This window comes from Hetaerina americana, unplaced genomic scaffold (genome assembly GCF_022747635.1).
Source record: "Hetaerina americana unplaced genomic scaffold, ioHetAmer1.1.p SCAF_49, whole genome shotgun sequence".
Classification (NCBI taxonomy): Eukaryota; Metazoa; Arthropoda; class Insecta; order Odonata; family Calopterygidae; genus Hetaerina; species Hetaerina americana.
The window spans coordinates 1,821,833-1,835,498 of NW_027287084.1; the positions used below are offsets into that span (position 1 = coordinate 1,821,833).

The 13,666-nt window shown below is 35.8% G+C and overlaps 1 protein-coding gene across 1 annotated transcript; it reads left to right on the forward strand.

The window, feature by feature from the left end:
• The first annotated feature begins 287 nt into the window (after positions 1-287).
• Positions 288-13,315, forward strand: LOC139693405 (F-box/LRR-repeat protein 3-like). Its single transcript, XM_071591535.1, has 6 exons — positions 288-402; positions 4,183-4,384; positions 5,767-6,067; positions 6,186-6,321; positions 8,201-8,453; positions 11,037-13,315. The coding sequence occupies exons 2-6, from the start codon at positions 4,192-4,194 to the stop codon at positions 11,792-11,794; spliced, it is 1,641 nt and encodes a 546-aa protein (XP_071447636.1). The 5' UTR covers positions 288-402; positions 4,183-4,191; the 3' UTR covers positions 11,795-13,315.
• Positions 13,316-13,666: the final 351 nt, after the last annotated feature.

The following is a 13,666-nucleotide window of genomic DNA, read 5'->3' on the forward strand; positions in this document are numbered from 1 at the left end:
GAGAGCCCTCGATCGTTGGTTCAAGTTTTTGAATTTGCGTCATTGACATACGCACGTTAGTGGTATAAGTGCTAAACCTTGAAGTTGCTTCATTTTTCCCGGTCACCCGTGAAAATTTCAGCTGTCTGATGACGTACGGTTGGTACGGTTTTCAGAGCTTTCACGGTTTACACGTGCTGAACTAGCACGTGTGATTTACTTCTCCTATTGATCTGCGCGCGCAACTTAATGTGAGAAACGGTCTTGGAGGCGGTCGAGCTGCCCGTCAGTTCCACGGGCATCCTCTTCGTGTTACGGTACCAGCAACTTGCGCTCGGACAATTCGAGGCATTTGGAAGAGAACTGGCAAAACGTGCTCTTTACTTGTCATCGCAGTCTTCATTTTATACACATCTGAATCCGGTAACTTAACTTTTTTGTGAAAATCCAATTGACATTTTGGTTTTCAGGGAACCAGGGGTCATTTGTGATATTTGGTTCCAAAATCGATCGTTTGCTGGAATCGGATCTCTTCCCGTGTCTTCCTTAATTGCCGTTAGTTCCTGGCGGACTACGGTATTAATCACGTGCTGTCGGCGCACGTGCCGCGCCAATCATACAACATAAATTCTTAAATACGGCGAAGTGGAGGGGTTTGAAGGAGTTGCGCATGGGAGATGATTTGAGTTTATTATCACGGTCCGCAGTTCACCTGCGTGTTGGTAGACGCTAGAGCACGATGCCATTTTGGCCAATATCTATATCGCGTGGTGGTGTAGTTTTTTATTTGCTCTAACTGTAGTAAATTAAAAATAAATAGACAACTTAAGCAAATTTGAAGTGTGTCGAAAGTATTTTAAAATCAGGACACTTTGTAAGCAATTTTTAGTGCTCTTTTATTTTGTAATTTTTAGAACTAACGAGCGTAAAACATCAAGTTACTTTTAAGGATTTCACGTTGACTTGCATCTCCAATTTGGGATGAAAAGGGTATGTGCTACAATTGCAGGAATGAAATGCAGGAATAGTTCTGTTAAAAAAGGTTAATTCATTTCAAGGCTAGAGGATTTTTGTGTGGCAAAGATCATCATTTACGTGCTTCAGTCTACCGGCTTTAGAATAAACTTCTAACTAAACTACGATTGAGACGGTTTGCGCGACGCTAAAATTTCAACCACTGAGGATTTCAAGAAATACGGGCAGGTTTACCCTGCATTGCCCAAGCATATATATCCTTCACTTTTTGTAGTGTCATCTGTTTTATTTCGGAAACACATTCGGCGATAGTATTTCGATTCGAGATGACATATATACGTATTCATGTTATCGTAAATATTCATTCTTAAAAATATGTAAACTTAAAATCTCTTTTCGTGTCATGCCTTAGTTTTTAATTGATCGATCGAAATGTTATTCTGTCTAATAGGTACAGTTTAATTCACCAACGTTCTCACTCCAAGAATAATTGGAGAATTTCTAATTCAAAGTTGTAGTTCGCGAATGGTTTTCCGATATGATAAATAGTTAAGGGGATAGTACCGATAGGGGCAGCAAGTGACGCGAGGGAAGGCGTTTGCGGCCAAGGTTTTCGGGCTGCCTGGAGTAAAAGAGCAGTTTTAAGCTACTTGTTGCACAAACCACATATTGAAATTTTGCGTTGGGCTAATTATTTTTTCCGAATATGAGCCCAATAGAGTTTAATTTTTGTAATATGCTGATGCCAAATCAGTTTTTCCCCGTTTATTTGCATGGTTAGTAATCGGACCTTGTATATGAAATGTGTTGCGCTAGAAGCGCAATAGGACAAAAACGCGAATATATTGGGTACGTTTTCCGTTTCACTCATCGGGTGAGTTCCAAAATTCACCGGCAGTATTGCTTGACTGTAGAATACAAGTCGTTGGTGCCACTGCAGCAGTAGGTTGATACTCCGTAGCCCTCAGTGGTAGTTCTGTGGTACTGATGCCATTATGGCGGGAAGGTGATGTGCCAAAACGAACGACCAAGATATCAGCATCACGTTATTAGTTTTTGTTTACTCAATACTCTTCACGATTGGCAATAATAATCATGTTATTTTCAAAATGGCTTATTTAAATAATTTGCAAACGCATTTTGTTTTGTATAGAGGTGGATATGAAAATATTTGAATAATCGTAATTTAGCGCATCATATATGTACACAATTGTGTAAATCGTTAGAGATATATAAGGTCATAACAAATTTTGCACTCATGTATTTTACATTAGAAATGAACGAATAAAATAATTTTATATCGTGGTTCATCTTAATATCTTTCGTTTACATCACAATACCGCTTTTTATAGATCATCTGTGTTAATATCATATTTGATTGGGAATGCCATAGAAACTTATTAGTCGGGTTTGGAATATGGGCCCGAGGGACACAACATATTGGGATCTAGTGTAAATGTTACGATATTCAAGGTTTGTATGCGAGGATCATTTTTCTTCTTTGAGATATAACCTCGGCGCGTGGCCTATATTAATAAATATTTTTTACTAAATAGCAGAGAGAAAATACATGCACTGTTAATTGGGGACTACGTGAGGTAGGAATTGGCAATAACAAGAGCGGAAAACATTCTATTTTTTGCAATTTTTAGAATTAGTCGTGAGTGGCTTTTGTTATTTCTCGGCAATAGTTCCATGGATTCTTATTTACAATTGTATACATCGTATGAAGAAACAACTATGTGAAAATCAATATATTAATAATACTTTCAATATTATTCGTAAAATTAAGGAGCCGATTCTTAAAAATTGATACGTATTATTTTAGTTAACGCTCTAGTACAAACGCAGAACTTAAATCTAGGAAATATTTCACGATTATTTTTATTAGCTACGCCGTCTCTATTTTCGGACGCTTCTGCTCGTATCTTTACCGCAAAATTACTGCCAGTAGGTAGTAATAACGGCAATAGATTTCACGGCAAGAAACTTCACCACTATAATATTCTGAGCAATAGCTGAACGGTACCACCAGTTGATTTTGGGACGAATTTGTGGTATTGGCGGTGAATTTTGGAACGTACCCATTGTTTAAGCTACGAAGTTCTTACGAAAAGGAGCGCCAATTTAAAAAAGTAATATGGAAATCTCTCACTTGGTAGATGATGTTGACGTGAATTCATGCAACCAAAATCTCTGGTAGATGCGATAATTTATGGGCGTCCCTAAAGTGTCACGGGGATCGGGATGGCCCGGTAGCTAACGAGCTGGCTTCTCATCAGCTCGGGTTCAGCAGATATTTTTCATTGGTATCCCGACCCCAACTTGAGGTGGTTTGTGGAGAGCACTTTGAGTGAATACGTCGTCCGTCGGATGGGACGTTAAGCTGCGGCCCCCTTGGCGCCGTACGTTAAGAGTAGGGTAATGCCGACGCCGGGTTTCTTTCCAACCTTTCCTGTCCATCGTAATGGCGCAAATGACCTCAGCCGCAGGTCGCATCCCCTAAAACTAATAAAGTATTTTATGGTTTGTAGAATTTTCTTCTTTTAAATTTTTGTAATGTAAGAGCAAACTTAGCTTCATGGCTTGAAAATAGTATTACTAGGTATTCATAGCTGATAGTTGATTCTGTTTATACAGATACATATGTAATTGAAATATAATGAAATATGAATTTGAGAGCAATGTCTAAATTGGACTGTCTGGTAGATGATTTTGTTTTTCACACTTGAACACAGGATTGAAATTTTGTGTAAAAATAAGTAAGTCATCAAAAGTCATTCATTTATTCAATTAAGGTCAGTCCAAAGGCATTGATAAGTACTCTAGCTATAGAATAAACTATAAAACCAGATAAACACTTTTTTTGATCAAATTTGTCAACTCTTCTGTTTATAGGTTCAAATATAACTTTGAGAAAATTCATTATATTGGCTTTTTAAAGTACAGTTTGCAAAGAAGCGACCAATCATACTGTTGCTTAGGTTCAAAAAATTTATTCAATATTTCCTAAGAATGGAAACGAAGTTAACTGCCTTTATGGCTGTTTATGTTTTGCAAACTTTTGGGGTTCAATTGGACCATAACTGAGATTTTATTTGAATATATGTACAAGTGCTCCTCTGCCCAAAGGTGCATTAATATGTTTAAAGCCATTGTACTTTAAGGACTTCTATTTTACCCAAATTTGTTCTGAAGGTGATAATGATCTGATTTCACGATCCTAAGCTGATATATATGGATGAAGTCATTTTAAGAAATACAAGGCCATCAAGAACTGCTGCTGCAACAAATCACTTACGCAGCAGAAAAATTAGAAGCATGAAATTCAGCCGTGGTTTGTCTTCAGTGTATCCTTTAAGAGAAAGGGGAAAGACGTGGAGCAATATCCCTTTAGATATTGCCATTCAGGATGATAACATGTACAATGGTAAGTTACCTTTATGTAATTGCGGAAGCTGCAAAGGAACTCATAATATGTTTATTATTATTATTAGCAGTAGTGCTGACTAGGTGTTTTGGATCGAGTCTGGTACTGCCAACATATGAACCTGTTCTTTTAAGCCGTAAATAGTATGATACAAAGTATCAAATCCAGACTACAGATCACAATAACAATTTTTTGGCTCTAAATAGTTCCTATCTCCCTTAATTCCATCCAAAATGCCTACTCTTTTCCTCCTCCTACCTCGCTTTCCCACCATTTTACCCTATATTACCATCTTCAGTTCTCCATTGCCTCTTAGTATCTCCTGCATCCATTTGTCTTGCCATCTTTAAATTTATCTGAATAGTTCTCCCAATTTCTTCCCTATCTTGAATTATTGCATCAGTTTCAGTTCTCCATCGATGCACTGGAAGAGGAATCATTTTTTATTCACAAAAATTATATGCAATAGAATCATTGGGGCTGAAATTAAGTTATACGTATTAGTGGCTGATATACTTACTAAAATTCAGCCACCTCATTGCATAGTTTTATTCAGTTGCCATATGTTATAATGCATGGTTTTATCATCAGGTCTGTAATCCACTTAGGAATTCCCTGAAAAACAGTCACATATCATATAAATCACATTCTTACTGTTGCGTAATTGTTTTAGCATATAAAATTATCATATTTGGGAGGTGTACTTATCTTATTAATTATTAGGAGCATAGACATTCATAATTACCTTTATTTATTTATGATCAATTGGCACACAGGCATCATAACATGGTTTTACTGTTTATAGTTTGTTTTTTGGATGTGTGAAAATAAAATTAATTTTAAAAGTATTCATGAGGCATATAAATTAATGTTTGGTGAGGGAAAGACTCAAAACAACAGGATGAGGGAAGTACAAGAGAGAGGGCAAACAAGGGTGAGTAGGGAAGAAGATTTTGTATTGATTTGCAAGAAGAGCAATACAACATTGTTTTCAAGTGATTTGTTGGTGCACTCATATTTCTCAATGTTAAATCATTGATCAATATAAAAGCACTAGCTATCTAATTTAAAAGAGACGGTAAGAGATGCCACAACAGTAACAATGACAGAGTAATCTACTATTGGATATTAAAATGGAACAAATCCAAAGTGTAAAAACCGTCCTGGTCAAGGTGAATAGTTTTTACACTTTAAAATTGTCACACTAGCTATTAATTTTCCTTCGGCTTGATTATTAAAACTGAGTCAATTTACAAATTCGGGAATTATTTAACTTTGAGAAATTTTGTTGTTATAAACTCACATATTATCACACTCTTCTTATGATGCTAAAGCAAATCAGCATATCTAATTGTGCATGTTCTTTTCTTTCCTTTGCACAGTTTTAGGTCCTATCCAAAGCTGCCGTAGATTTTCGGCCATAAGACAGCCATCATGTAAGAGACACCAAATTTTTTATGTGGCAAAATCAGGAAATGAAAAGAGAGGGAAAAGAAAGACAACTGACCATTATCATTCAGCGAAATGGTCTGCTGTGCCTACCGAAGCACTGGTTCATGTCTTCTCAAAGTTATCTGTAAAAGATATAGGGCGATCTGCTCAAGTTTGCCGATCATGGCATCATGCTTCTCAGTTTGCAGAGCTATGGCAACACTTTGAGTTTGTCATTGGAGGTACAGATATGTGAGTTTAAAATCAAACCCTTAACTTTCTTGTGTTTAATGAGACTGGAAGCTATATGGAAATATCCTCTTCATTGGGAATATTGTTGTGCATTCATATGCCCTGGTTTTTGTTTTAGGTCCTCTTCTCAGCCTACTAGCCCTGGATTAATTGATCATATAATTTCTCACCATTCAAAACATCTTAAGTTTGTAGTTTTCAAAACTGATACCTCTGCAGAGTCTACTAGAAGAGCTTGCCACATTTTGTCTAGGGTGAGTAAAATAGTTGCATTTATAGGGCATTTCACTTGCCTTTCTTGTTTGATGTAGTAGAATTTCAGGGACTGAGTTGAAAAAAATTGTCTTCTCTGATATCTATTTAAGATTTTTTATTTGGCTAACACATACCAAGCAAGCTACATACATGTGTATTGTTTTAACATACATCTCGAGAACTCAAGAATAACATGAAGTTGTAGCTGTACTTGTAATTAGTAATAATTAATGTGTTCAGGACATGAAATATCATCTTTGATCATACAATCCACACAAATAACCCCCACATTTGCCATTATAATGTATAATAGGTTAACTCATTTGAATATCAGCCATTCTTCCATCAAAAGTCTTTGGCTATGGTCTGTCATAACACTGAGTTACTATTGGTGAATTCAACCACGACATTACCCAACCAAGATCTACTTATAGATATTATTGCATCAATGAGATAAGCAGTACATCTCTCTCTTCTACTTTCTCAAGAAGATTATGATAATGTTCTTAGTGATAAAACTTGTGAAGAAGGCTTTAAATTATTTTACTCTGCATTCTTATTCCTGTTCAATTATTCTCCCCATAGTCAGAAGAAGAGTGCAGGTAAATAAAAATGTTCAAAATTAGAAAGAAATTATTATCATAGATAATAATTGAAATGTTTTAAGAGTTAATGAATGCAGTCCCTTGTGAACAAAGAGTAGAACTTTTTTGAGGGTTGGGCTAATTTCCTCTTACAAAAAAAACCTAATCAATATCTCAAAAAACTTTCATTGATTCCTAATTTAATTGAACCTCAAATAAAACTAAAGTGGCTTGGGAAATTGTTAACAGTCAGCTGGGAAAATATAGGGAACAAAATATTCCAATAGTGCATAATAGCACTGGGTCTCTGACCACAGATCTCAAATCTGTTAGTGATACAATCAGGGAAAATGCCTGCATTTTGCTAGTGACATTAAAGGTAACCTGAATCAAAACCAATATCCAGAATTCAAATACAGTGTCTGCCTAACAAAGTCATCTTCAAGCATCTTTATCCACCCATGTAATGAGAGGGAAATAAAATCTGTTCTACAATGGGGAAATAGCTCCTCATCAGGATTGTATGTAGTCTCATGTTCTCTTTTATTCAAGCACAAGGACCATTCAATTTTACCATGCATACAAGTACACTTGATTGATTGGTTTTTAAAATATGGTATTTTTCTAGAAACCTAAAAGATAAGTCTAGTAATTCCAATTTATAAACTTCAAGATGATAAAAATGCTATAATTAATTAAAGGTATTTATTTAAAAGGTTATATCTTGACTTTCAAAATTTAAAAATTATTTGAACAAGTATATCTGAATAGGCTAATACCTTACTTAGAAAACAATATACTTTTTTTTTGGTTTTACTTTCTTTCCAATATACTTTCATCCTCTCAATGGAATTACCAGAAATTAAACACAAATTAACTCTGCCTAGGCTGAAGGATTTTTCTTTTGTAAAACTATGCAACTATTTATCATTGATGTTCCTAATGCCATGCATTTTTATATTTTGGTATTTGAGTAAATAAACAATAATTAATATGTGTATGCTCTTAAAGCTTCATGCCTTTGAACAGTAATAATATTCGTCAATCATTTTGGAATAAGGAAGAAATGATATTTTACTGGGATGCCAATTTTCCTGAGAATCTCCATTAGTGGCATGATTCAAAAATTTACTTTATTGTTTATTTAATATTAATTCATTATGTTAAGATTAGTAAAGGTGTGAACATGATGACTTAATTTAATAACTTGTTCTCTAAATTTAAACTTAATATTTAGCATTTTTTCTTATTGATAAGTTTCATCAGATATAATTAAAAGACTCTTTCTCTACAGTTAGTAGACTGCCCATTGAGAACACTGGCATTGGTTACCTCAAGTAACTCAAAGCCATTTGTTGGCGTGGATTACACATCATTTGCATCAGCAGTTACAACAGTGTTAAATAAGTCATCTCATCTCCTTCAATCTTTGGCCATTGATGCTGCACCAATTGATGATCTTTCTCTTCAAGCTTTGGCCTCTGTATGCTCTCCTAGATCTCTTCATCTTTTGCAAATGAAAGGCTGTTCACGTGTTACACCGCAAGGTAATATAATATTAATAATTAAGAATAGCAATGTTTTGTTTGGAAAAATACAAATATTTTAGCAAGTAACATGCATTCATGTAATTTCATTGTGGCATGAAGGCAGGTACTAAGAAATAAAGCAGGACATAATGAGCAGGAGAAGTTCATATAAAAGATTATAGTGGTTTGTTGAGCATTGAAAATCTATTTTTAATAAGTAAATTACCTTGAATGAAATTGACCCTGTTAAACATGTTTCGATTGGACACCTTTGTCTTCATTTTGTATGACAAATTTTTTATTTGGGCTTATGATATTGTTCTCTCTCTCTATTTATATACATACACACTGTAAATGAGGACTAACTTGTTTGAGCTTTATAAATATAGAACTATGAGAATCAAAGTGGTTAGCATTAACCCTCTGCAGATTTCAGTGTAATTTAAATATCCTCAATAGCTCAATGGTTAGAGCGTTGGCCCGGCAAGTCGAAGATTAGTGGTCTAAGTCCAAGTCAAGGAAGATTTTTTGCGCTTTTGGTCTGCTCCATTCCACCATTCCTGTGTATGTCTTTTTTATGTGTTCCTATCCCTCTTCTTTATGTCTGTATATTTGTAAATGAATGTGTTCTTGCCACTTGGTGGGTTTTCGTGTTTGAATGTATTTGTATAATTTAAATGAAGGATTGAGATAGCGTTAGCCAAAAAAACACAGAAAAACACATACAAAAGGACACACATATTCCAGAATTTCTTTTCTTCTTTCTCCTAGTCTGTAAATCCTCAACCCAACCTGTCTCCGGCTGAATCCTCAGAATTAACAAAAATAATTAATAATCCAAAAACATATATTGAATATGTACAATAATTATACAAATATGTATATGCATGGAATTGTATGGTAAAGAACTTAGACCAACAAGTATAGACATAGAAAGAGAATATGGCGTAGATGGCGATAGCTTAGGTCCAGGCATACTCAAAAATGAGATAGAAAAGGTATTGAGGGAGATGAAATCAAGTAAGGCCATCGGAGTAGGCCTCAGGGGGTAGACAACATTCTTGCTGAACTACGTAAAGGTTTAGAAAATTTTGGGAGGAAGAGTCTATATGGACTAATTCGTAGAATCTATGAGGAAGGAATCTGGCCGGAAGGCTTCGTGAGATCAATATTAGTTCATCTTCTGAAAAAGGTAAAGCCTAGATCATGTTAGGATTACAGAACAATAAGTTTTTTTTCCCATGCATCTGAAGTGGTTCTCACGATCATCAACAAAAGGATAGAGAAGAGGGCAAATGATTACTGAGGGGATGATCAGTTTGGGCTTAGGAAGGGGAGAGGCATGTGTGATGCCATTGCAGTAATGAGATCACTATTCGAGAGAAATATAGAATACAATCAGAATGTGTTTGCCTGTTTTGTAGATTTCGAAAAGGCGTTTGAAAGAGTGAATATGGAAAAACTAATGAGAATATTGCAGAAAATAGGAATAGATTGGAGGGATAGGAGGCTGATCCACAACCTGTACACGGCTCAGACACGAGTGGGGGACGGAGAGTCCAGATGGGCAGTGTAAGGAAGAGGTGTAAGAACGATGTGTAAGGCAGGGTTGTCCATAATCACTGGTACTGTTCAATGCATATTTGGAGGAAATAATTAAAGAGGCATGGGATGAACTGGAGATAGATATGAGAGTCGGTGAGGAATTCATAAAATCAGTTGAGTTTGCTGATGACCAAGCTTTAGTTTGTCAGTCAGCCAAGGGATTGCAAGCATTGCTGAGTGAATTGGAAACTCAGTGCAACAGATATGGGATGAGAATCAATATTAATAAAACGAGGTTATGCGATTTTCAAGAAAGAAAAAGGCTAAGCTAAACATTAATATTGGAGGGCAAAAACTAGAGCAGGTAAAACAGTTTACATATCTTGGAAGTGTTTTGGACCAACATGGCCATAGTAGTTGGGATGCAAGGAGAAGGATTGTTCTAGGCAAAAAGGCTTTCACAAGGAAGAGGGAGTTGATGACAGGGATGTTGAGTAAGGATGTTAAGAAACGACTTGTCAAAACTTTGATATATAGTGTAGTTATGAATGGCACGGAAATGTGGTCACTGAAGCAGGATGATAGAAGTAGATTGGAGGCTTTTGAAATGTGGGTGTGGAGAAGAATGGAGAAGGTGAAATGGACCGAGAAGAAAACAAATGAGGAAGTGCTTGGTATGGTGGGTGAGGAGAGGGGTTTGTTGGGAGAAATCTTATGGAGGCAGGAAAAATGGATGAAGGGTGTATTGATCGGCAGTGGGATGTTAAAGACTGTAAAAGAGGGGAGAATTTTAGGCAAACTATGAAAGCGCAGGAACAGGATAGGGATGTTGGGTGGGATAAAAGAAGTACACAGAGATGAAGAGGGACTTGATGTAGAGTAGGTTGCTGGATTGTGTTTTTTTAGGAGTTACAAAATATTTATTTGGTAGTTGTATCCACCAAAATCCTACCTTAAGCAGTAGATTACTTCATAATATAATATGTATATATTTTATGCAGAGAACATTTACATATTCGGTTTTATCCATTTTTTTCATGCTTATCTATCTTTCAGGGTTACTGACTATTGCTGACCACAGCAATCACTTAAGGGAACTCTCACTCACCTGGCCTTTGCTGAGTGAATCCCTGATTTATGCTCTATCATCCAAGGAGCATACTCACCTAAAATACTTGCGCATAGATGTGCATGCTTTGTGCTGCTATTGCCCTCACATTAACTCATCTTCTGATGAAAAGTGGAAGCCTCCTTCAGCAGATTGCTGGCGAGCCCTTATTAATCATTCACCTGATTTAGCTCTAGTTATTCGCATATTTGATGGAGATGAGTTGAGAATGACTTCAGGAAATGAGCCTAGTTATCAGCTTCCATATCATGCAGTGCTCTCTCCATCCAGCAACTTTTTTTCTTCATATGTGCCTGTGACTCATCTTTACTTTGGAAGTGTTGCTCCCAAATCAGTTCTTGCTGGCATTGCTTGTCACTGTCCACGCCTTCAAGAACTTGTGGCTGCTGGTATTATATGTGGCAGTTGTGAGGAAGGTGTCCAGTCAGGATCATTACTGGATGCAGAACTGATTGCTATAGCTAATGGGTGTCCACAACTATCTTCCATTGGCCTGGGAGACTGCGAAGTTTCTTGTAAAGCCATAGTGGAATTTGCTAACCGTGTTGGCCCTCGTTTATCAAGGCTGTGTGTAAATGAAGACTCACTTGTTGAAGAAGGTGAAATTGATGTAGAGATGACGTGCCAATTAGTATCTAAACTCATTGGACAAGAATGGAGTCCAGAGTCACTTCCTCTCTGGTGATGCATGAAGATAATGTTGTTGGATCATTGTATAAAGACATGTACTTACATAGGCTTTTGGACATTTAAAACTTTTGCCTTTGCTTGTGTCTATGCTTAAAATGCGGTGACCATAATTGATCTCATAAGGCCTTGGTTAATATGGTGTGGTTATTAGGAAAGTGTAGTGAGTGTAAATTGAAGATGACATTGTATGTTTACTGGGTTTTCAGACAATTTTCAAATGTTTTGAATCGCACATTTTCATGAAAGTAGCATTTATTATTAAGAATTTCATTGGTTGATTGATTTAATCATATTAGAAAGTGGAAATTATATGATACCTGACAATTAATTTATTACTTATGGATACTTAATGAAATTTTATATCATAATTATGATGCTTGCAGATGAAAAATACAGATAATGATGATGATATCACCCATTAGACTTTTTGGAGTGCATATACGCCTATGAGTAAGTTGGTGAGCACTTACCATTATTACTTTTTGATCATTTAATTGTTTCTTATGGACAATGGGGGTATGTGGTTAGAGCGCTGGGTTATTGAGTGGAGGATGTAGGATCGATTCCTGGGAATGACTTTGGGCACCCTCAGCTTCACCCAAGTTGTGTGCTTTCTGGTACTAGGTTTTCCAGGGAAACCATGGGTTGTGCCAGGAAAGGAACTGGACCCCCTATACTGATGTGTGAATGTCACATGTCATTGGACTAAGTACTGGGTGAGCTCTACCCTCACATATCAAACTAACCTTTTGAGTTGATAACTGAGGTGGTGGTCATAGAAAATGAAATTATTAAGGTTTTAAGACAGAAGGATATGACATGCACAGTGATAATAACCTACTTCACCACCTCATTTCTTGTCATCTAAGCTATTCAAAAGTGTGTAAGTGGACGCCTCAATAGCTTAACTGGCTAAAGCACTTGGCCGGACATTGAGGGATCCAGATTCGAATTCCAGTCAAGGCGAATAATTTTTGCACTCTGAAATTGTTGCATTGATATTCAAAAATGGTTGCTGTAATGTTACTTTTCATTAAGAGCATGCATTTTTGGAAAAAAATATGAAAGTATCGCAAGTAGGTACTATTGTATTTACAAAATCTAGGATTTTTCTTACAGCATGTAAAAATACAATATTTTATTTTTTTTTAATATTGCAAAATCTCAAAATGTTCAAAATTGTTGTACCAGGTACCTAAAATTTAACTTCTTGGCTCGTCTATTTTTTAATGTGGATTTGACAAGGATGAATTCCAGATTTCATTGAATAAAAATGTTGAAGTGCCACCTTCAGATACTCTCATCAATGGACTTCTAAACCATCTTGATCCATTTTCAAAATCTTCAAGGCATAACCCACAAATGTTTTTTGAGTGAGTGGCCAACCTGTTGAAGCGAGAATTGGAATGCATCCCAAGTAAACCATCAATTTACCAAACTAATATCATTAGTTAGTAACACATCTACTGCCATGGTAATCTACCAAATTCAAGAATGTATAATTTTATGTGGTCTTGAAAATATTATATATTTATGGAGTAATATATTTCTTATTGCTGAAAGTTTTTTACTCAACATAATTTGCCCTCATTTTCCATTCTAGAATTATAAATAAATGAAAGGACTAACATTTATTTATAATGAATCGGTTCCATAAAGTTACACCAGAAACCATCAATTATTCTAGAATTAGCTAATTTAAATAATAAAGTATTTTCTTTCCCTTAAATCATCAAGTATAATTATAATGTAATGGATCTTATCATTAAGCTCTTTTTGATCCTTTGGAAGATATACTTTGAGTATACCCTGATTTCTGTTCTCTCTTTTGGATTATCTATTGAATTGAATTGTCTCTTAACTTAAG

Coding starts and splice junctions, on each gene's coding strand:
- LOC139693405 (XM_071591535.1), top strand. CDS start 4,192: ATGGATGAAGTCATTTTAAGAAATACAAGGCCATCAAGAACTGCTGCT. Junction 6,068..6,185: donor GTCATTGGAGGTACAGATAT/GTGAGTTTAAAA, acceptor TTTTTGTTTTAG/GTCCTCTTCTCAGCCTACTA. Junction 6,322..8,200: donor CTTGCCACATTTTGTCTAGG/GTGAGTAAAATA, acceptor CTTTCTCTACAG/TTAGTAGACTGCCCATTGAG.